The 24,594-nt window shown below is 42.9% G+C and overlaps 1 protein-coding gene across 2 annotated transcripts in view; it reads right to left on the bottom strand.

Annotated features, from left to right (window-relative positions):
- The window catches only part of ETV5 (ETS variant transcription factor 5), a 58,684-nt gene that overhangs the window by 17,889 nt on the left and 16,201 nt on the right, over positions 1-24,594 (bottom strand). For both annotated transcript variants that reach the window (XM_020787434.3, XM_072995841.2), the window contains exons 6-9: positions 16,592-16,721; positions 13,868-14,155; positions 3,982-4,238; positions 111-176 (exon numbers count right to left, since the gene is read on the bottom strand). In XM_020787434.3, coding sequence (XP_020643093.3) covers positions 111-176; positions 3,982-4,238; positions 13,868-14,155; positions 16,592-16,721 — 741 coding nt within the window. The remainder of the gene's footprint in view (positions 1-110; positions 177-3,981; positions 4,239-13,867; positions 14,156-16,591; positions 16,722-24,594) is intronic.

The raw sequence follows: 24,594 nt of genomic DNA, 5'->3' as shown, positions 1-24,594 counted from the left end.
TACGTACGTACGTATGTATGTATGTAGCAGTAATTTTGCGGCCACAGACTCAATAATTATTGTATGTGTGATTAGACTTGCCTAAGTGTATTTACTGACTGCCAACTTACCATCATGGCCACTGGGGAAGTATCCTCCTCCTCCTCTCACATACGCTGACTGGCAGTTAGGCACTTCTGAAATAAAAATGAAGATGGTGTTAATATCACTTTGAACACTACACACATCATTAATTTTCAGAATAAATAATGGACAGACCTATGAAGAAAAAAAAATCAGATATACCAAATCTGTTGGCATGTGAGAAAGCAGCCTATTAGAAATATACTATTTTAGAGAAGAAGCAGAGATAAGAGTTTTTTTGGAGGGAGAGGGACTACAGCTCCCAGAATTCCATAGCCCTTGTCACCATTGACCATACTGGCTGTGGAATTCTGGGAACCATTGTTTAAAAAAAGTAATAATCTTGTGTCTCAAACACATCTGAAGACTCCTCCACAACAAATAAGTACTTTGAAGAGTATAATCTCCCTTTAGATAGGAAAGAGATGTAATCCATCTCCTTCTCATTCAAGGCCTCCCCATGGGGTAAAGCCCATTGAACATGATGTGGCTTAGGTCTTGAGTGAAGTTGCAACTGAGTTGGGCCATGCATTTTCTTCTAAATTAGAGGCACTGGGCAAGCCTGGATGGGATTGACTTCAAATATAAATCTGGCAAATATACTACCTTAATGACCATGTGGCAGAATCTGCTCAAATGCTAACACCACTAGTGGAGAACAGCCCTGAGGTCCCAACATTTGTATTCAGAGGCTGCTTAAAAGCTTTCTAGGTGGTGAGCAAGATAGCTGCAGAACTTAAGTTATGTGACAACCCCTGTCCTCCGTCAGTTGCAGAGGCACAGGAAGAGTAATATGATTATGTGGCAAAATACCACGGGTCTACCCTGTTCCATACACAACTGAAGCTGACAGAGTTTGCAGGAAGCCTTCCTGACACAGATCCATATCTTGAACCAATCCCTTACAAAGCTCATTTTGTTCCCAAACCAGTGCAAATAATATTCCTAGTCATCAGCACTTTCAGCCATTCAAAATCCCAAAGATCCCTGCAGGGTGTTCAGATAAACAAGATGGTAAAGTATTTCCAACACTGTCAAATTTAAAACGCTGTTTAAAGTCTGATCTGTCAAGTCTGATCTTCTACATATCAGCAAGCAAAAATAATACATAAATAGGAATATGGAGTCATGAACCTGCATAGGAATCAGAGTCACACAAATTCAGATCACTGGTCCATGTGACCGGCCCACTTCACCCACTGGTCCATCTACCTAATTTGACTCCCAGTGGCTCTCTACATTCTGAGGCTTAAACTTTTCCCATCACTTGGCACTTGATTCTTTTAAGTGGAAATAGTATGGGTTGAATCTGAGGCGTTTTTGGATGCAACGTATGTATGTTATCACTGAACTAAAGTCCATCTGATAATTTCTACAAAAGGGGGTGGACAATCTCCAGCAGTCCAGGGGCTGCACATGTCCATCACTGGAACTTGGAGTCCTCCTTGAACTCGTTAGTGGTCAATTAAAAGAAAGGCCAGGGATGTTCAGAAGCCATGGGAAATGGTCCCCCCTCAGAACATGGCAATGTTTTTACCTAACCTTTTTCATATAACAACATAAATTCTTCTTTAATGTTCGAATAATTTACTGTTTTTAGTTTTTAAATAAATAAATATTTCCACCCACATCCTTAGAGGGCACAAAGGAAGTTTGAGCCAGATATTTTTAAAACCTTCCATTAAGGCTTGAGAGAGAGAGAGTGGCAAGGCCTCCAGTATGAACTATTTAGATCCTTCTCCCATGTGCTACGATTATTTACCTACTGAGATTAGGCATTAAGAGACAAGATGAACCAACAGCTAAATAGGAGATGTCCTGAATTGTGGGCAATAATACGATCCCTTGAATATCAGGTACATTGTATTGTTCCTGGAAGCTGTAATGCAATCCACCTCACTGCTCCAGCTGTCTCTTTGCTGAAAGCAAAGCCTCCTGCATTCACTTCCAACAGCAAGAACTGTAGAAGAAATCCTTATGAACCTGCAGGACAGGTTGGAAAAGGGTATTCAAACTGTACCCTCAGGCAGGATCTAAAAGCGAAGCTTCATATTTTGCATTCTCTCTGACAACATGTGAGAAGCAGGGAAGAACAGAAAAAAAATTCTTTTAACTTTAGATCTTCTCCCATCTGTTCCCTCATGCCTCTGAGAGGTCACGGTATTTTTAGGCCTAAGGCGATTTGCAGTTATGGAGCTGGGCCCAGCACCACCAGCAGCTGTGCAATCTAACGAGCAATCAGGCGTTCCCCTTCTTGTTCCCCCAGCCCCCCCAAAGTGAGCATTCAGCATCACCCCAATGTCAGCTTGCAGGTTCCTTGCTACCCAATGGAGCACAAAAGATGGGAAGGTGAAGAGGAAGCTTTGCACACATATATATGTGTTTCTGCAAAGCTTCCTCTTCGCTGCTCCAACTCCAGTAATGTTTTTCAGATTATAGAGGCTTAGATTCTCCTACATCTGTTGAATGCCTGATTTTTTAAAAAATTAAGCCAGAACGAGATAATGCACCATTCTAGGTAGATAAAAAATGGCCACAAAAGGCAGCTGCTGTTTTCAAGGAATGGGTGGAAAGCTTCCAAGAGAAGCACAGGAGCAGGAGATACGTAGACTCTCCACAATACTGGTTCCCAAACTGGGAGACATCCCCTCAGGGAGCCATTAAAAATTCTAACGGAGCTTGTGCGATATTAATAAAGACTTTTATTTTAAAAAATCAGCTTAAACAATTTCTATGATAGATAACTTTCCTAGTATTTAGGCTTTTTTTTGAGAAACTCACTTATGCTTATTTTTAATTTAAAAATTTTAATTCTCAAATTAATTTTTGTATTTGCACTTTTATTTTTAAATTACACATTTTATTCTTTTTGTTAGAGGGGGTGGATGACATCAAAGGAGATCCTTCTCCCTCATACTATGATTATTTACCTACTGGCAAGGCCTCAAGGTTCCTCAAAAATCCCAAAGAATGTGCGATGTCAGTTTGGGAACCACTGGTCTGTAAGGATGAGAGAGCTGAAGATGGCAAGGATAGGACAGGAATGGCTGCCAACATTCTTTTTTCCTTTAGATATAATTACAGATTGACTAGAGCTAAAGATTTCAAAGTGTACACAGCAATTAAAGTGGTGCCTCGCAAGAGGATTTTAATTCGTTCTGCAAAAAACATCTTGTGAAAAAATAGTCTTGCGAGGTTCCCTATGCATCAGTCTTAAAAAAAAGTCTTGTGAAGCATCAGTCTCAAAAAAAAAAAAAAGGTCTTGCAAAGCATGGTCATAGAAAAAAAGTCTTGCGAGGCACCATAGTGATTGCAAAAACCAATCGTCTTGCGGGTTTTTCGTCCCATGACGCGAGACACCACTGTATTTTTATAAATGCAATAAATGCAAAAAGCAGGTTTTTCGTTGTCTGTGAAACACGTTAGGTGAGAGGACTTGTGAAAGCTGGTATCTTTTCAACAAAATCAATACCTACACTGTTAGAGCATGCTTGATTTTTCAAAAAAATGGTATGCCACATAGTGCACATATATACAAGACATTTAAGCACAGCAGGTAATTTGAAATGGTCTTAGAAATCTAAACATGCACCTGCCTCCATATACGTAGAAGGTATTTAGTCATCCTTGAAAAATTATACAAAGAACACTAAAAGTTCAGAAGTGTCAATATTGTTGTTGAAAAGTAAAAACAAAACTATATGAAGCACTGAGAGGATCCAAGGCACACTCTCAGAGTCCATTTGCTGCCCAGGGAATATGAATGCTATGGGGGCTGCTTTAAATACTGGGTGACAGATGCTAAAAACAAGGGCCCATCTGCCTAGTGCCAAGAGGGAATCAAAACCAAGTGCTCACCTGAATCAATGCAGTAGTCCCTGGGCTCTTGTTTGATTCCCATCTGAGACTGGAATCCGTGTGCTGGGGGGCCTGGAATGCCTGGGACCCCATGATCATAGAGTGGGTCATGGTATTCCTGTTTGAAACCCTGAGGAGGATGGGGAACAGCAGGGATGATAGGCTCTGACATTTGCCTATGGTAGACTGGGCGACTGTCCCCTGAAAGCCCTGGTGGAGGATATGGGTGGCAAGGTTCGGACATCTGTCTCTGAAATCTTGGTGAAAACATATGAGAGAGAGAGAGAAAAAAAAATAAGCACTACATTTAATAGACCCCCCAACAATTCCTCTCCAGTTGGTACTCCTGGGGAAAAGGAGTCATCGTGGTGTGCTCAGCATTGCTTCACATGCAGAATACATACAGAATAACCTCTTCAGTAGCCAGCCCATCAGAAGTATCCAACAGAAACCAACTTTTATTACAATAGCGCAGCCCACATTGATATGATAATGGCCAATTTTGTGGGGAAACTGAAGCTGTAGGATTGAACTAGCCAACTCAGATAGTTAAGCTGGCACATTTTGAATCCAGTTCTTTCTGGCCATCCCACAGTTGGCTACAAGAGAAAAAGAATTCCACCTCATACAAATAAAGATTTTGCTATTTTCCCCCTATGTTCTTTAATAACAATTGATCATTTCACTTTGTGTTTCATTCAAACACGGCAATGCGAAGGGATGGGCAGTTTTGGGGTGGGCAGGTCAATTAGACTTTCAGTAGTAGGCCCTGCGTACTGAGATCTTAGGGGAAAGGGCCACACAAATCCTGCCTGTTTTATCTTAAACAGAACTGATAGGTTGCAGTTTTGCTCTAGTAACATTATTTTATAAAACGTATGCAAGTCAATTTTCCCCATTTATGGGCCAGTGTAGTTAACCAGATTTGGGTGCAGTAAGAATGGGGTCACTCCATCCTCAACAGCTGCCTTGGATCTCTCTAAGGCACATTTTAATTAGGGCTATATTCTCAGGTAAAGCTTCTTATAGCACTATGCTAAACAAATGAAATGGGGGTAGGCACTTGGCTCTTTATAAAGCAGTGATTCCCAGCCTTTGGGTTCCTGATAGTCTCAGCTTATAACTTTCACAACCCCAGAAAAACAGCACAACTCTTAGCTGTGTTAATGAAGAGTTCTTGATGTTATACTTCAAGTGCACTTCTACTATCAAGCTTGGGCCACCAAGCATAAATCTGCTTGTTAAAGGGGGTTACAGATCCTTTTTCCCTTAGGGAGGGATAATATGGATTGACATAATTCCCTCTACAAAGGGACACACAATTAAAGCTTTTAGTGAGTGAAACTACCATTTGTATTATTTTTTAGAATGGTATTTTTAATGGTTACATTTTGCGGACCTTTTCCTGGCCCTGGCCCAAAAGTAATTAATTTAACATTAACACATTAATTTTAGTGAATGTGTCCACGTTCTGAGCCTAGGCAATATCTCTCCTCTGTCTCCTCTTCAATGAATTAACTCAAGACAGGCAAAAAGGGCTCAGAAAACTGCCACCTGAAATGAGCACTGTCCTTACTGAAGATTCTCACCCCAGCCGAAAAATGGACAACATGGATGAGGGAGATTCTTCCTAAGGCTCAGAGCTTAGAAGCAACACATTAAATGTGTCATTGTGAATGTGTTATTTTTCTCCATGGCCAACATCAGTACTGTACTTTTACGTGCTTGAAGGAAAACAAGGAGCAGAATTCTTTTGGGAAAAAGTAAAAACACCTGCAGAATAGTAATTGCTCAAACAGTCCCCCTGCTTGGCTGGATGCCTGTTGCACAAGGACTGTCACTTTCTCAGAAACTGATTGCATGACAAACCTTTTGCTAAAGGGCACACTATTCTCCAAAAGGCTTCTGACCTAAAGGCTTTGCATAATAATATTTACTCATTCTTTCAAAATCTTATTTTTGGCGGCATCATTTTGTGGAATTTGGGGGCACTTTTTATATATTAAAAATTGCTTTTTCATTTGAAAAATGAATTTAAAACATGCATTCGTAACACACTAAAGTGAGTAATGTAGTGAGTAATGTATTGGATGAAGATAAAATAATGCCAACATGTTAAGCTTTTATAGTAATGTTTCCCAGCACTGTTCACACCTCACAATGTTTTGCTTTTTATTCGAAAACCATTGAACTGCATCAAAGTGGCAGCCTTGAGAGAAGAGAGGATGGCAATTCAAATTAGCCACCGTGAGAGAGCAGTACCGAATGAACCTACTGATTGACCTTAGCAGAAACACTAGTGGGTAGTCTTTCAATTGATCAGGAATGTCTTTTCTGAGGGGAACAAACAGCTTGTCCTTTGCTAAAGAAGGAGCATGTCTACTCTGATATGGCCACGTTTCACTCCAATCAAGCAAACAAGCAGTTACATAATTCAGAATCCACTCAGCAATCTGTGAATACCAAGTGGCTGCTAATCGGTCTATAAGGCTAGGGATTAAGCCTTTAACTCTCCATGCAGGGGGAAAATATGCACGCTTTCTGAAATGCGGTTGTGCTGTATAGAACACACAGATCATGCCCCTGGCATGAGAACAGCAGAGCTTGGTCAGACTTAACAATTTAGCAAAATATCTACTGAGTGAATGCCACTCCCCTGCTGAAACTTTCAGTCTTGAAAAGAACGTTTGGAAGGGCAGAGAGAACAAACTACTAGAAATAAACCCCTTGCTTTTGTTTCGAAGAACATGTCTTGAATTGATCAAAGCTCGGAAAAGTTACTTTTGTGGACTACAACTCCCAGAATTCCCCAACCAGTATGTTTACAGCTCCAAATGTTTTAGATGATATAGTCCAAAAAAATTAACTTTAGTAAACTCTGGTCTAGAGGTTAACTCAGTTTTCTTGGTTTCTGATCAGACGCTGATGTGTAAAAAGTCTTGACTGGACTATAATTATGTGAGACATGACTTAATAGAAGCAGGGAGCTTCTTTGTGGATATTGTCTTCCCTCTCTCCCCTGAATTCAGCCCAGGAAACTACAGAGCCACACAGATTTCTGACAGAAGGTTATTAGCCCAGGTTAAAGCCTCTAGGGCTGTTTAGATGCTCAGCACCTGAAAAAGTGTCACCAACTCCCAATCCCAACAACAGATTAAAAAATAGAGGCATTGATTAAACCCCAAGAAGCCTTATCCCTTACTTCTAGATTTGAGACTGGGAAGAAAGTATATCCTCTTCCTGAATTCTATAGTATTTGTGCACCTTGAAAGGCAATTGCTATCAATCAGTTCCTTTCCCAAGCATCCAAAGGCATGCAGGCTCCATTTGGCTTTGTAACACTATCTTTTGCAGCTGACAGGCCGAGATTACTCTACTTCCGATCTGTGTCCTTCTAACCTTCCCAAGTGTAACTAGAGCTGTGCTGGTATGGCTTCTGCAGGAAGCGGGGCTTCCAGATGGGAGTGTGCTGAGTGTCCCTAGCATAGCTTTAAGGTCACTGGGAACTTATGACCTAAGGGATAGTTGTGGACAGAGTGTCTAGAAAGCAATTTTAGATGCCAGTGATAAAGAGGAGCTGCTCTTCTAGGAGAAAGTGGCACCAAGAAAGAGGAGAATAGTTTTTTTTTCTGGAGGTAAACTCATCTGTCAAAGCGCTAATGTCAATTTACCTTCCCATGGTTTCCACAGTAATGTAAATAAGCAACACATTTCTTCTTTTACTTGACACAACAGAGGTTTGTCAAATCTTGCACACAAACCTTCAGCTTTTGCCCTTCCATTGGTTTAACAGATTTGGCTGAAAATCTAATGTTGCAGGGTTACAGAAAATCTGGTCTTCCAGATATTCTGGATAACCATTTAGGACAGCTAATGCTAAGGAAGAATGGAATTGTAGTCCAAAGCATGTGAAAACCCAAGGGTCTCTCATCTTTGCAATGTTGACAGTTTGATTATGGTGGCAAACCACACAGATGGCCCCGTGAGAGTCCCCAGACATTCTTCGACTGCAATCCCCAGAAGCTCTTAGTACAGCTAGTGGTGAAGGCTTCTGGTAGTTGCAGTCCAAGAATGTCTTGGGACCCACTGGTATAGTGGTATAATCTCAGAACCTCTTCCTTTGCCAAGTCTGGAATATTTCAAGCATCAGAACACACTTGCAAGGCTTTGTTTCTCTGTACACTCTGAAGAGTTCATGCAGCTGGAAAATCCGAAGTAGCTGAAAAAGGTGGAATGGGTTCATCAGCTACAAATAATGAGCCCCCAACAGAGCCCCCATTAGCCTTTGCTGTGAAATGCTGTTCCCTTCAGGTAAGCATGCCAGGCTTCTGGTTTTCATATACAGTATTAGCTTGACAGTCAAGGAACTAGAAAGACTCTGAAGGAATGCTGTGCTAAGCACTAGGAAGAAATGATGGGAAACACTTCAGAGAACTTAGTACTGAGCATATGGGGTCACATATCCTTACTACAAGACAAATAGTATTCAAGCAGCGATAGGGATGCTGTAAAATCAGACAAGTTACACCCCGCACAGTGCCAACCATCTTTATTTTACAAATAAAGATACTCCTGAACTGTGGGGATTCATTCATTAGAAGATACAGCCAACTGGAAAATAGTGATTGACATAAAGATCAATGACAACACAAAAATTGCTACAGATGCAGGATGTCCATGGAGATTCACAGCTATCTTGCAGCAGAGTCAAACCCATAATACAGAGACCACATATTGGGCAAGGAGGCACAAGGGCACCACTGAGCAAGTTTTCTGTTACAGTGACAAAATACAAAATAAAATCTAAGTAAAGGCAAATAAGGCATTACTGAGGGAAGAGGGGTGAGGAATAAGAATGAAAGGGAAAAAATGCATTTCTCACTGTTTTGCTGAGAAGTTGGGGGAAGGGAATTAATGTTCTGGAAAATGAGATGAGATCACAGAATTTCAAAAGGAAACAAGCAAAACACATCACCATGCCACATGTGAGTTCTGGTGATGGAACAGGCCTCCATAAATACAATTATGAGAAACCAACTCTGCCGAGATCTACCTCAGTTTCTCTTACTGAGTTCTGAAATTATTATAGCTGCCCTGGAGGTTTTGCTGAATACAAATCTTAAAGATAAATAAAAAGTTTTGCTCTCCATATCTGTTGGTAGACAGGACTGAGCACTGAAAACTCATTCAGAAAGGCTGCCCTTCTTTAGATGTGTTGTATCCTCAAAAAGCTAATCCATAGCCCTCACATCTTGCTCACAGACATCCCATAGTAACACTAACTGTACCTCATTCATTATTGTCCAGACCTGTTATGTCTGGTTGAAAGGAACTTGTGAAAACATGCTGCATAGATTGGAACCACCTCTCTTATTGATGAAGATCAGCACAACAGTACGACAGAGTCAGGCTTACTATTTGGCTCATTGTTTACATTTTGGCATTTTGATATTTTCATGTCCAAAACATTAGTCTGTATTAACTTGGTGTTCTGTACCTGTGAACCATTTCATCTTTCCTCCAATTGTTGTCCACTAGATTGTAGTCTGTAGAGAGTTTGTCTGGTATTGAGATTACATTGCCTGTATTAGAGATGCTTCGTTTATTGTTTATCAGAATCCTAATGACATCCATGTTGAGATCTGTACAACTTGCTGTGGCTAATTGATGACATACTATGATGCATCCAAGTTGTGCACCTGGGCATGTGTTTTGTTGCACAAGTGGTGCTCTGCAGCACTTTGCCAACTAGCCTCATTAAATTCTGCAAAATGTACATAAACACTAGTAGGATTGTATAGATGTAACCAAAGTACAAACATATATTATCTCTCCGGCATTTTTCATATCATGGAGGTTTTCAGCTTCATTTCTTTCTAAAAATTTGCTACGTTCTGTTTGCTTGTGTGTGAACATTTTTAAAATATCACAGATTATTTTTATTTGCACTAGTTGCTTTTTGTAGGTCCTTGTTTTCTTTATCCAGTGTCTGATATGAAAAGAATGGCAGGCTAGATTATGCCTTTGGTATGTATGATCCAGCATGATTCTTCTTGTGTTCATCTTCTCCTATGACATTGAGCAACACAGTGAACAGCCTAGCTCCCATTTGTCTAAAAAGGTGAGAGCGAAGCCCTTCATGATAGTGCTTGATATTAGAATGGCATGATTCAAAAAGGATTTTAAAAATCCTAAAAATCTTTTACCATTATCTACCACCTGGACCAGGAACTGGCAAGCCACTCCAGTATCTTTGCCAAGAGAACTCCATGGACAGAAACAAAAGGCTAAAAGATATGACACTGGAAGATGAGCCCCTCAGGTTGGAAGGCATCCAACATGCTACTAAGGAAGAGTGGAGGACAGGTATGAGTAACTCCAGAGCAAATGAAGTGGTTGGGCCAAAGCCGAAAGGATGCTCAGCTGCGGACATGCCTGGAAGTGAAAGGAAAGTCTGATGCTGCAAAGAAAAATACTGCATAGGAACCTGGAATGTAAGATCTATGAACTTTGGTAAGCTGGAGGTGGTCAAACATGAGATGGCAAGAATAACCATTGACATCCTGGGCATCAGTGAACTAAAATGGATGGGAATGGGCAATTTCAATTCAGACAACTATCATATCTACTATTGTGGGCAAGAATCCCGTAGAAGAAATGGAGTAGCCCTCATAGTCAACAAAAGAGTGGGTAAAGCTGTACTGGCACACAGTCTCAAAAATGACAGAATGATTTCACTACAAATCCAAGACAGACCTTTCAACATCACAGTAATCCAAGTTTATTCACCAACCACCAATGCTGAAGAGGCTGAAATTTACCAATTCTGTGAAGACTTACAACACCTTCTAGCACTGACACCAAGGAAGAATGTTCTTGTTATTATAGGGGACTGGAATGCTAAAGTAGGGAGTAAAGAGATAAAAGGAACAACAGGTAAGTTTGGCCTTGGAGTTCAAAACAAAGCAGGGCAAAGGCTAACAGAGTTTTGTCAAGAGAACAAGCTGGTCATCACAAACACTCTTTTCCAACAACACAGGGGGCAACTCTACACATGGACATCACCAGATGGGCAATATCGAAATCAGATTGATTATATTCTTTGCAGCCAAAGATGGAGAAGCTCTATACAGTCAGCAAAAACAAGACCTGGAGCTGATTGTGGCTCTGATCATCAGCTTCTTATATAGCAAAACTCAAGCTCAAACTGAAGAAAGGAGGAAAAACCACTAGGCTTGTCAGGTACTGTATAATCTAAACCAAATCCCTTATGAATACACAGTGAAAGTGAAGAACAGATTTAAGGAACTAGATTTGGTGGACAGAGTGCCCGAAGAAGTATGGATGGAACCTTGTAACATTGTACAGGAGGCAGCAACAAAAACCATCCCAAAGAAAAGGAAATGCAAGAAAGCAAAGTGGCTGTCCAACAATGTCTTACAAATAGCAGAGAAGAGAAGGGAAACAAAATGCAAGGGAGATGGAGAAAGTTCCAGAAAATTGAATGCAGACTTCCAAAGAATAGCAAGGAGACAAAAGAGGGCCTTCTTAAATGAACAGTGCAAAGATATAGAGGAAAATAATAGAAAGGGGGGAAAAACCAGAGATCTGTTCAAGAAAATTAGAGATATTAAAGGAACCTTTTGTGCAAAGATGGACATGATAAAAGAGAGAAATGGGACCTAACAGAAGCAGAAGACATCAAGAAGAGGTGGCAAGAATACACAGAGGAATTATATCAGAGGGATTTGGATATCCTGTACAACCCAGGATATCCAAATATCCTTGAGCCAGACATCCTGGAGAGTGAAGTCAAGTGGGCCTTAGAAAGCCTGGCTAACAACAAGGCCAGTGGAGGTGATGGCATTCCAGTTGAACTATTTAATATCTTAAAAGATGATGCTGTTAAGGTGCTACATTCAATATGCCAGCAAGTTTAGAAAACTCAGCAGTGGCCAGAGGATTGGAAAAGATCAGTCTACATCCCAATCCGAAAGAAGGGCAGTGCCAAAGAATGCTCCAACAACTGTACAACTGTACTCATTTCACACGCTAGCAAGGTTATGCTCAAAATCCTCCAAGGTAGGTTTCAGCAGTATGTGGACAGAGAACTCCCAGAAGTACAAGGTGGATTTTGAAGGGGCAGAGGAACTAGAGACCTAATTGCTAACATGCGCTGGATTATGGAGAAAGCCAGAGAGTTCCAGAAAAACATCTACTTCCGCTTCATTGACTATGCAAAAGCCTTTGACTGTGTGGACCACAGCAAACTATGGTAAGTTCTTAAAAAAATAGAAGAGCCTGATCACCTTATCTTTCTCTTGAGAAATCTATATGTGGGACAGGAAGCAACAGTTAGAACTGGATATGGAACAACTGATTGGTTCAAAATTGGGAAAGGAGTACGACAAGGCTGTATATATATTGTCTCACTGCTTATTTAAATTATATGCAGAATACATCATGTGAAAGGCTGGACTGGAGGAATCCCAAGCCGGAATCAAGATTGCTGGAAGAAATATCAACAACCTCAGATATGCAGATGATATCACTCTGATGGCAGAAAGTGAGGAGGAATTAAAGAACCTCGTAATGAGGGTGAAAGAGGAGAGTGCCAAAAATGGTCTGAAGCTTAACATCAAAAAAACTACAATCATGGCTACTGGTCCCATCACCTCCTGGCAAATAGAAGGGGAAGATATGGAAGCAGTGACAAATTTTACTTTCCTGGGCTCCATGATCACTGCAGATGGTGAGAGCCACGAAATTAAAAGACTCCTGCTTCTTGGGAGGAAAGTGGTTACAAACCTAGACAACATCTTAAAAAGCAGAGACATTGCCTTGCCAACAAAAGTCCACATAGCCAAAGCTAGGGAGAGCAAACATATCCGTTCTGAAGGAAATCAACCTCTGAGTGCTCACTGGAAGGACAGATCCTGAAGCTGAGGCTCCAATACTTTGGCCATCTGATGAGAAGAGAAGACTCCCTGGAATAGACCATGATGTTGGGAAAGTGTGAAAGCAAGAGGAGAAAGGGACGACAGAGGACGAGATTGTTGGACAGTGTCATTGAAACTACCAACATGAATTTGACCAAACTCCGGAAGGCTGTGGAAGACAGGACGGCCTGGCGTGCTCTGGTCCATGGGGTCACGAAGAGTCGAACACAACTTAATGGCTAAACAGCAAACAACCACTATCTAAAAGGCAGCAGCACTGTGATGCAGCAGCAGGGCGAGAAATCATTTTCTTCATGTATGCCATCTAACATTTCTTAGATACCAAAAAAAGTCATATATGAATCATAGTAATAAAGATATTCTGAAAACTGAAAAATTTGTTATCTTGATTCCAAACTGGATGTATTCCTCAATTTCAAAGTATGAAATATAGCATTTCTAAACAGCCTAGGAACATAGGTAGTGAATTCCCGTGATAAACTGAAGGTCGTATTGCTCAAACTTGTTTGCCAGTACTCAAAGGTATGTGCCAAGTGAGCAGAGCTTTGGTGTGCCAAGTTCCAGCAACAAGAGGAAGCATGTGCACCAGCAGTCTTGACACTGATGCTTCAGCTTCACTGCAACAGAAGTCCTCCAGGTAAAGGCTCAAGAAGGTTACCTTCCCCCCCCCCCCAAATTCCCTCAGCAACATGGCCAGTAAAGCTCCCAGAATCCACTGGCCAGTTTGGTCATCACAACTCTCATGGGCTCTGGCTATGTAGCAGAAAAAGTATCTGCAAAGACCTGTACTGTACATAAGTCAGAAAATCCAGGAGAACCCTCCACACGCCTGAGGAATTGAACTAGAGTCCATGTCATTAAAAATATGTACAACTGGAGGTTCCACACAAGAACTTTAAAATGTTTTTACACATTTCTCTCTTTACCTGTGTTCTGTAGGATACTGGTTTTCAGGCAACATCTTTGGCATCTGAATGGGTTGGTGAGGTGGCCGAGGTACAGCGAAGGTTTGTTGCCTTGTTTCCTGGAGAGCATGAGGGGCAGGGGGAGGAGGTGCTCCCTGCAAAGAACCTCCAGAGGCGACATGTGCTGGAGTCTGCACAGGTGCTGCTGGAAGAGGTGGTGGAAGGGGGTTGCTCTGGAGTGCAGGTGATGCTGGGGTGGTAGGCGGAGTTAATGGCTTGAACCCAGTAGGGGGCTTCCTGTCATAGGCACTACGCAAACAAACAAAAAACAACAGAGAAGGATACTATATAAACCCAGCAACAACAGCCATTTACACAGCTTCAGCTTGTTTGCATTCCACAGTTGTCAGGAAGTAACAGTTCAGGTTGTTCACAGCCCCAAAGGGAATCTTTGTACTTCAGGCAAGTGACAAACAGACTGAGTCAGACGGCTCATTTTGAAACACTTGTCTCACAATTTTCACAAAGATAATTGTAGCTTCCAATTGTTTCCACCTCTTTTTTATAGGAAAAATACTTAGTGTACCAAAGGGGGGTAAACAAGGCAGCTTTCCTTTCCCTCCTTTCTCTAATAACTACTGAGAATTGGTTGAGGTCAGAGCTGTGAACAAGTCTGCCACTATTCAAAGCACAACCACTACTCCAGGTTGCTTCACTTGAAACTTACTTTCTATATACCTGTATGGGGAAAGGCAAGTATCACTCTGTACATGGGCATGAAAATCTTGAGCACTTCTTTACAGAAGGAAACTTCATCTGCAATAGAATACAGAGGTGGACTCCCTCACGCCCGCCACGCTCCTCTATTCAGAGATCTTCCACGTGTATGAAGCAGAGCCTTATATGAATCAGCCATGACTCCCCAAAATGCTGAGACAATTACTGCTTTTACATTAAGGGAACATTTCCAGAATGCACAGAAATACATTTTTAGGACATTACAGATATTGTGCATGCCAGAACAAATATTTTGTGTGTGTGTGTGTGTGTGTGTGTGTGTGTGTGTGTGTGTGTGTGTGTGTGTGTGTGTGTGTGTGTGTGTGTGTGTGTGTGTGTGTGTGTGTGTGTGTGTGTGTGTGTGTGTGTGTGTGTGTGTGTGTGTGTGTGTGTGTGAGAGAGAGAGAGAGAGAGAGAGAGAGAGAGAGAGAGAGAGAGAGAGAGAGAGAGAGAGAGAGAGAGAGCACACAGCAAAGTATGGAGTAACTACATGAAAGATACAGAATGCAGAGTACAGTGGTGCCTCGCTAGACGGTTACCCTGCTTGATGACGAAATTGCTTTACGATGGTTTTTTTGCGATGGCTATAGCAAAATGGCTCCCTGCTGTTTTCAGGACCGATTCTTCGCTTTACAGGCATCGCAAAATGGCCGCCCTATGGAGGATCTTTGCTACAGGATCAGGTATTTCCCCCACTGGAATGCATTGACTGGTTTTCAATGCATTTCAATGGGTTTTTTTTTTTTCTGCTTGACGATGATTTCGCTGTACAGCGATTTTACTAGAACGGATTATCATCATCAAGCAGGGCACCACTGTATAATCTTTGTTGTGATTCCACCCACTCAAACTCAAACCTTCTTTCCATGAGTTTGAGTGAAGCTAATATTATTAGGAGAACAGGCATGGATTTTCTATAATTAGAACAGAATGACAGAAAGAAAGCTGTGGTCTGCCAAAAGTTGCTAGGATGCAGCTTCCATCATCCTTCACCAATGGCTTTGTTGGATGAGGCTGATGGGTCCTGCCACCCAACAATATCTGTTGGGCCACATTTTCCTCCATTCCTATGGAGAGTATTGATTAGAAATCAAGGTTATCAACCTTCCAAACTCAGTGCCTCCCATGAGAGCACAGGGATGACTGTCAGCATCCCACTGGTTCTCAAAGCTTGGTATGCAACAAGGGAAGCCTTCCGACAGGAATTCCTCTAGGAAAACAATTCAGCTCTGAGCAAGATGGCATAGAGTCAGTTTGCTTGGCCTGGTAGAAAGGTCTGAATCATTTAGTTTACATATCCCTTTCATTCTATATGGGAAAATATCATTATCATCAGCACCATCATGACTTTTTAAAGTGCATTTCTTAAACCTTCAGTGGTTGCACTAGCTGGAGTATACTGGGAGCTAGGATCCAAAAGAATAACTTTTTCCATCTTTACCTTTCATCTAACTAAATTGTAAAATGGATGTTGTTACCCTTCTAATTCTTTGCATAGACAGGAAATATTGCTAGGATGGTAGGTAGCCAAAGTAATATCAAAGCAAATAATTTCTTGATGCTCTTACTTCCTTTACTGCTCTTTGCTTTTAGAGCACCACTAAGTAAGCCCTCAAAGTTTTATTTTCTTTTTTCATCTGCACAGCTGAAGCAAACTGCAATTATAGTAGGTGAGAAACTGCTGACCACTCAAATGCTCCCCATTCGGTTTTCATTCCACCTCTCTCCAAAACACCCAAATATGTCTCAGGTATGACCTAGAAGCACATTCTGTTTTGTCATATGCTACCATCAGAAATGACTTACAATGATCCTAATAGGGCTTTTAAGGTAAATGGCATTTTTAAGGAGTGGCTTTACCAGTTCCACACCCCCAGTGTGCCGAGAGGGCATTTGAAGCCAGGCCCCGTAAGTCCTAATCCATCACTCTACACCACACTTGGTACTGCAGAAGCACATTGTACCTACCAATAATTGTAGAGGCACTTTTCTCCATAATTAGCACAGAGAACCTGTTCGTGGCTACAGGTGGACAGCTCAGAAGAAGGACTGTGGAGTTCCCTCTTGATCTTAGCTGGAGGTGGTGCATGAAGTACCACTAAAAGAGAGGAAGAAAACAAACAAGCATGTTATACAGTGGGGTCTTGACTTGAGAACTTAATCCGTATTGGAAGGCGGTTCTCAAGTCAAAAAGTCTGTAAGTCAAGTCTCCATTGACCTACAGTGCATTGAAAACCGATTAATCCCGTAACAGGCCGTTTTTGTTCCATTTTGGTTTTTTTCTGGTCTGTAAATCAAATCTCAGTCTGCAAGTCAAACCTAAATTTTGGGGCCAGAGAAGTCTGTAACTCAAAACGTCTGTAAGTCAAGCGTCCACTGTAAATCAATCACATAATTTATTTATTTATTTATTTATTTATTTATTTATTTATTTATTTATTTATTTATTTATTTATTTATTAAATTTCTACCCCGCCCCTCTAGACCATGTCTATTGCTGGGGACTGTAATAAATCCCTGCAGCCAACCAAATGTTAGTCACTATCTAGCTGTTGGCATATAACAACACTGGATGCTGCATGCTGTCGGGATATAACAACACTGGAGAAATTATGACCCTCCAGATGCTGTAGTAATGCAGTTTCTATCAGCCCAACCTAGTATAGTCAATGGCAAGGGAGAATATGAGTTGTAGTCTCATAATTTCTGGAAGGTTACACTTTCCCCATTGCTGTTACAATGCTACATGGTGAGAACGGCATACATGCAACTCCCTCTTTCTCTTGCCTTCAAAAGTCAGTGGCACTTGCATCTGAAATACTAGAAGAGGTCAGTGCTATGGAGGCTTTGTGAATGGCTCTAAGTGCCAGTGTTAGTTATGGGTGCAACAGGCACTCCAGAGTAGCAAGGTTGATTGATAGCAGCAGCATTTCTGGGGAACTGGGGAGGGTGGGGTGGAGACACGGGAGAGGAAAGGCTGGAAATAAGAAGTGTGACAAACCCAGACCTACTGGGATCTATCACACAGTTACTAAGCTGCCACCAACCATTCCCTATAATAAGTCACACAGACCAGGGATGGATTTTTAAACAACAAAAGAATAAGGTTTATTTTAAATACAAACAGGGTAAATAAAACAATCAGGTGAATAAAATAAAGTAACGTGGCTTATTCTCACACACACAAGCATACAGTTTGGTTCACCTAGAACCTTTAACTTAAAGCACAGACCCTGAACCCATCAGTTCTGGCTAACCCACAGACACCTGAACCTATCAGGTTGGTACTCTGACACACAGTAGTACCCTGTCAGACACACAGACTTCCACAACAGCTTCTTCTTCCCAGCTGCTGCTTCGTCCCAACCCAGTGTCTCACAGTCTGTCTCAGCATCTACTCTTCACCACACAGGCATCACATATTTATACAGTACAGCCCCTCCTCCTGATGTCCCGCCTTCCACTCCCCATAGGATGGAACTTTCCCTCCAAACCCATGACAGACAGGTAACATCAGTGCTGTTATGTAACACCTCCCCTCTTTAAAAGTTGTTTTGTAGGGGGAAAGCTAAAAGTGCTTTTCACCAAAAAAACAACCTGCATAAAATACACAACAACATTTATACATACCATATAATACTTACATATACTTACACTCCAAGTTAACCATAGCAAATATGCATTTAAACATTTTACCATATACATTACATTAATTTACCTTTATTCATACAAACCCAAATTCAAAACACAGGTACATTTTAACTTTTTGTTCACCATTATATACATATAGTCCATGTTCTTTCGCCGTCTTCAGTCTTCAGGTCTTCTTGATAAGGCGTCAGCAACACAGTTCACTGACCCTCTGACCACCTTCACTTCAAAGTCATAGTCCTGTAAGTTCAAAGCCCACCTCATAAGTTTGCTATTGTGGCTTTTCATTGTCTTTAACCATTGCAATGGTGAATGGTCAGTACACAGAATAAAATGTCTTCCCCAGATGTAAGGCTTGGCCTTCTGGATCGCGTAGACTATGGCCAAACACTCCTTCTCCACGGTTGCCAAATGTCTCTCACCTTTTTGAAGTTTCCTACTCAGGTAGGACACTGGATGCTGGTCACCATTCTCATCCTCTTGGCACAGAACTGCTCCTACCCCGCTGTTAGACGCATCGGTGTAGATGATGAACTCCCGGTCGAAGTCTGGAGCACGCAGGACTGGATAGTTGATTAACGCCTCCTTCAACCTCTGGAACGCCGCCTCACAGTCGCTGGTCCACGGGATGCGGTCATCAGCCTTCTTCCTCGTCAGATCGGTCAGCGGAGCCGCAATCTCGCTAAACCTCGGGATGAACTTTCTGTAGTAGCCCACCAACCCAAGAAATGATTTGACCTTTTTCTTGGTGTTGGGTCTAGGCCAATCACGAACAGCTTCTACTTTGGCCTCCAGGGGTTTTATCATTCCTCCCCCTACCATGTGACCCAAGTATTTTATTTCTGGGCTACCCAGCTGACACTTGCTGGCCTTTACTGTTAGCCCTGCTGCACTTAACCTCTGCAGCACTAACTCCAGGTGTATCAGGTGATCTTCCCAGGTATTACTGAAGATCCCTATGTCGTCAATGTAGGCCACTGTAAAGTCACTGAGCCCTGCCAAGGTCTGGTCCATCAGCCTTTGGAATGTGGCTGGTGCATTTCTGAGACCAAAGCTCAGGACTCGAAACTCATAGAGACCAAAAGGGCTGCAAAAGGCAGTTTTTTCTTGATCCCTGGGATCAATTCTTAATTGCCAATATCCCTTTACCAGGTCCAATGATGAGATGAACCGACAACCCCCTATGGTTTCAATCAGGTTGTCTAGCCTGGGCATTGGGTAGGCATCAGGAGTGGTTACACGGTTTAATTTCCTGTAATCGACACAAAACCTAATGCTCCCATCAGGCTTGTCCACAAGGACTATCGGAGAGGACCAAGGACTAGAAGAGGGGACGATTATGTTCTCCCTCAGCATTTCGTCCAACTCCTTTCGCACCTTGTCCCTATAGGGTCCCGTTACTCGGTATGGGGATACTGCCTGCGGGGGTGCATCCCCTGTGTGGATCCGATGCATCACTCCCTTCACTATCCCCGGCTTGTTGGAAAACACCTGTTGATATTTTCTAAGCAGCATTTTTAGTTCTTGCTGCTGGTCTTGGGTGAGTGCAGGACTGATCTTTACCTCCTCTGGGTTGTATTTTACTTCCCCTCTACCCTCCCAGAAGGGTAATTCAGCTTCCTCACTCTCAGCTGCTTTTATCGCGAATAAAACCCTCTGTTCCCCTCTGTAGTAGGGTTTTAGGGCATTCACATGAACCACCCTCCTTGCTTGGTTCTCCTCCTGCTCTATTAGGTAGTTCAGGTCTGACATCTTGGAAATGACCCTATATGGTCCTGCCCATTTGAGCTGCAGTTTATTCTCTCTGCAGGGCCTAAGCCAAAGCACTTCCTCCCCTGGGTCAAAGTGCCTCTCTCTAGCTTTGTGGTCATACCATGTTTTCTGTCTGACCTTCTGAGCTTGCAGGTTTTCTGCTGCCAGCTCTAGATTTCTCCTTAGGTCATTCATCAAGGTGTCTATGTAAGTCACAACGTCTTGTGGGTCATCCTGGGTGATCTGCTCCCAATTTTGTTTGATCAAATCAAGGGGCCCTTTCACCCGTCTCCCAAATAGAAGTTCAAATGGACTAAACCCGGTACTGGCTTGTGGCCCTGATCGATAAGCAAACAAAAGGGGTTGCAGCTTCTGGTCCCAATTGTTTGGATTCTCTGCCAAGTAAGCCCTAATCATGCGCATTAGAGTCCCATTGAACTTCTCAGTTAACCCATTACTTTCAGGATGATAGGCAGTGGTTTCCTTGTGCTTAATTCCACAGATCTGCCATAAGCGTTTCATGAGCTTTGATGTGAACGATGCTCCCAAATCTGTGATTATCTCTGAGGCAAATCCCATCCTGGACATATACCCCACCAAAGCATCGGCCACTGTGTTAGTTTCAATGTTAGTCAGGGGTATGGCTTCAGGATACCTTGTGGCATGGTCCACAATTGTTAGGATGAACCTGTTCCCCCTCTTTGTGGCCTTGGGCAAAGGTCCCACTATATCCACCCCTATGCATTTGAACGGAGTGTCAATCACAGGCAAAGGGCACAACTTTGCTTTGGTCCTGTCGCGGTTATTCCCCTGCCTTTGACACACATCACATTGTTTACAGAACTCCCTGATCTGCTTCCCTATGTCAGGCCAGTAGAAATTCTGTGTTATTCTCTGCTGTGTTTTGTTCACTCCTAAGTGTGCAGCAAACATGTCAGAGTGCCCCCTTTGTAAGATCATGGGGCGATACTTTTCAGGTACCACCAGCTGACTTCTGATCCCATCTCCCCCTTTTGAGATATTCCTCAGGGTTTCTCTATATAAAATCCCCTTTTTCTCCAGAAATCTCACTGGGGTTTCAGGTGTCAGCTGGGCGTCAGTCACCTGTTCAAAACACTTTTGGAGAGTGGCGTCTGCCTTTTGCTCCTGTCCAAATCTGCTGTCTGTGGTTAAGGTTTCCACCACAGCTTCTGAACTCCCCCCACCTGCTTCCGTCTCTGGCTCATCATTACCCCCCTGAACTGTCCCTGTGGTGGCTTGTGAGCGTGTAATCACTAGCACCCGTTTCACATGTTCAGCCAGGTCATTTCCCACGAGCACGGCTGCTGGCAGAGTCGATGAAATCGCTATCCGCCAATCTCCCCTCCAGCCTTGAAAGTTGACAGGTACCTCTGCTACTGGCAGAGAGATTATCTGCCCCTCAATCCCTGCCACCTTCATGCTCTCATTTGGGATTATAAACTCCCTAGGAATAATATCTGGATGGCACAGGGTTACCTGGGAACAAGTGTCCCGCAGCCCCCTATACTGACGGTCAAGTATTCCTACGTCCACCCCTGCTGTCTCAAACAACTGAGAATCTGTTTTTATCAGCAAGCAGCGCTTTACCTCCAGAAGAGGACCATTTTCCTCAGCCTGATCAGCAGAGGCAGCTGTCCCAGACTGAGTAGCCATGGCAACAGGCTCCCTCTGTGACACTGAGCCTTGCTCTTTCTGGACACAGAACACAGCTTTTGGCTTGGTCCCACTAGAATTCTGAGGCACCATTCCTTTTAGCTGCTTTAATTTTTCACACTCTGAGATTAGATGACCCTTTCCCTGACAGAAATAACATTTTCTAGTGTATTTGGATTCTCTCTCCTCTTGTTTCGGTTTTCCCTCCAAATTCTGAGGGCTTGGTTTCATGCCTGAGGGCTTCCCTTCACCATGGGCCCCTCCCCCTTGCTGGCTTTTCCCTGGTCCCTGAGAGTACTTGCTGTAGGTTTCTTTGGGTTTACCTACAGATTTCCCCTCACCCAAGGGCTTTCTTATTTGGGAGATAAAATCCGCGATTTCTGCGGCTGCTGCCACAGATTTCGGTTTCCTTTCCCTCACCTGGAATTTCAATTCCCCCTGCAGGACTGAATAGAACTGTTCCAGGGCTATCAAGTCTTTAAGCTGCTCATAGGTCTCTATTCCCTCCTGCGATAGCCATTTCTCAAGCAGCCTCACCAATTGGGCCCCCACTTGGGTAAAAGTCTGTTCTGGTTTCTTGGTGAGGGACCTGAATCTTTGTCTCAGCTGCTCTGCATTTATCCCATGTCTGGCAAACACCAGTTTTTTAAACTCTGCAAAATCTTTCATCAATTCCTCAGGCATCTCGGCATAAACCTCAGCCAGGCTACCACTGATTAAAGACCGCATGATGGTCATCTTCTCAGTTTCCCTTACTGAGAAGTCCACAAACGCTCTTTCCACTAAGGAAAAGAACACCTCAGGACAATCTCCCTTGTGGTACACAGGGAATTTCTTCAGGTCAGCCTTAGACAATTGGCCTCCCTCAGAATCCCTATTATTATTATTGTTCTGGTTCATCAGTTCCAGTTTTCTTAATTCAAACGCCATTTTCTCTCTCTCCAATGCCAATTCAAATTGTCTCTGTTTCTCCCTTTCCTCTCTTCTTTCTCTCTCTAATCTTTCCTCCATTTCCCTCACCCTCAGTTCATGCTGTTGGGCTAGGAGTATTTTTCTGAGTTCTGGGTCCTGCTCTCCTGTGCTGTCACCTTGCACTGAGCCAAATTCATCCTCAGAACCTTGGTCAATCTGGGGGTCTTTCACCTCACTCATGTCTGCTACTTGGCTTCGAGTCAAGGGCATACCCCCCCCTCAGAACAGGCTGCTTTAAAAAGTCAAGCCTCAAAATAAAACGACCACTTTTTTCCTTTTACCTCAGAACCAGCTCTCCCTAGAGATTGCTGCTGTTCTTCAGCACTAAAGTTGCAACAGTATCGAGTCAGAGCCTACCCCCCTCTGCTGGGCCTCTCAGCTGGCAAGCTAGCTCGCTGTTGCTACGCAGTTTTTCCTCAGCTTTTCCCGCCAAAACTAGGCTGCCTCAGAGCACCTTAATCTAAGTCTCCCCAGTTGGCACGTTCTTCTACTAGCGCACCTCCCCGTGAGGTACACCTAGAAGATTACCTACGCGCCTCAGACTGTCCCTGACTAGACCCCCCTTGCTCTGGGCACACCTGCCAAGGCTTTGCTGGACCGCTGGACAACTGGACCAGTCGTATCCCACACGCTGGACACCAATCAATGTGACAAACCCAGACCTACTGGGATCTATCACACAGTTACTAAGCTGCCACCAACCATTCCCTATAATAAGTCACACAGACCAGGGATGGATTTTTAAACAACAAAAGAATAAGGTTTATTTTAAATACAAACAGGGTAAATAAAACAATCAGGTGAATAAAATAAAGTAACGTGGCTTATTCTCACACACACAAGCATACAGTTTGGTTCACCTAGAACCTTTAACTTAAAGCACAGACCCTGAACCCATCAGTTCTGGCTAACCCACAGACACCTGAACCTATCAGGTTGGTACTCTGACACACAGTAGTACCCTGTCAGACACACAGACTTCCACAACAGCTTCTTCTTCCCAGCTGCTGCTTCGTCCCAACCCAGTGTCTCACAGTCTGTCTCAGCATCTACTCTTCACCACACAGGCATCACATATTTATACAGTACAGCCCCTCCTCCTGATGTCCCGCCTTCCACTCCCCATAGGATGGAACTTTCCCTCCAAACCCATGACAGACAGGTAACATCAGTGCTGTTATGTAACAACTACTACCTCAAAGCAGTAATTTGCCAAACAGTCACAACTGTCTCATTCTCAAGGTTTAAAACACCCACAGTCTGATATATTCCAAGCTAACATGAAGGAAATAGACTCTAGACACTAGGGGACTTAGAATATGATGGCATATACACTGAGAACCATCAGAAATAGACAGAGCTCTGCATTTGGGATAGGACTGGAATATGCTGGGATAAACTCTCTTGTGATGTGAAGCAAACTTGATGCCTCTGGAGCAAGCCTGGAGCCACTGAAAGGAAGAAACGATTAGCAATGGCAGAAAAAGATGCTACAGAAGACAGCAGGGAGGTGGGGGAAAGGAAAGATTCTACCTGAAGGCATTTCAGAAAAATCCATCATGACATCCTAGTCTCTTGCAGAGATTTTCATTGTGTGCAACCCAACTCCTCTTGTGTTTTCCACTTTACTTCACATCAATTGAACTAAAAGAAATGCCATCAGAAATCTCAACTTTCTTGACTGATTCAGACAAATCCCTGTCCTGACTTGCCACTGAGAGAAGCTATAACTGGATCCTTCAGTCTTGCTATCCCAGCCTTCTGATGACCCTTCAAAAGAGATATATCCTCCACAGCACTATGGTACGAGTATCTAAGCAAGACCTGACAATAGTAGCCCACTTTGGAGGATATGCATGCTAAAGCTGTGCCAAAGCTGGCTGATAAATGGCAAAGCAGAGAATGACCCTGTTTGAAAAAAA

The sequence above is a fragment of the Pogona vitticeps genome, chromosome 3, assembly GCF_051106095.1.
Source record: "Pogona vitticeps strain Pit_001003342236 chromosome 3, PviZW2.1, whole genome shotgun sequence".
NCBI lineage: Eukaryota > Metazoa > Chordata > Lepidosauria > Squamata > Agamidae > Pogona > Pogona vitticeps.
The sequence above is the reverse complement of the archived record's forward strand: the minus strand, read 5'-3'. Positions and strand labels throughout refer to the sequence as shown.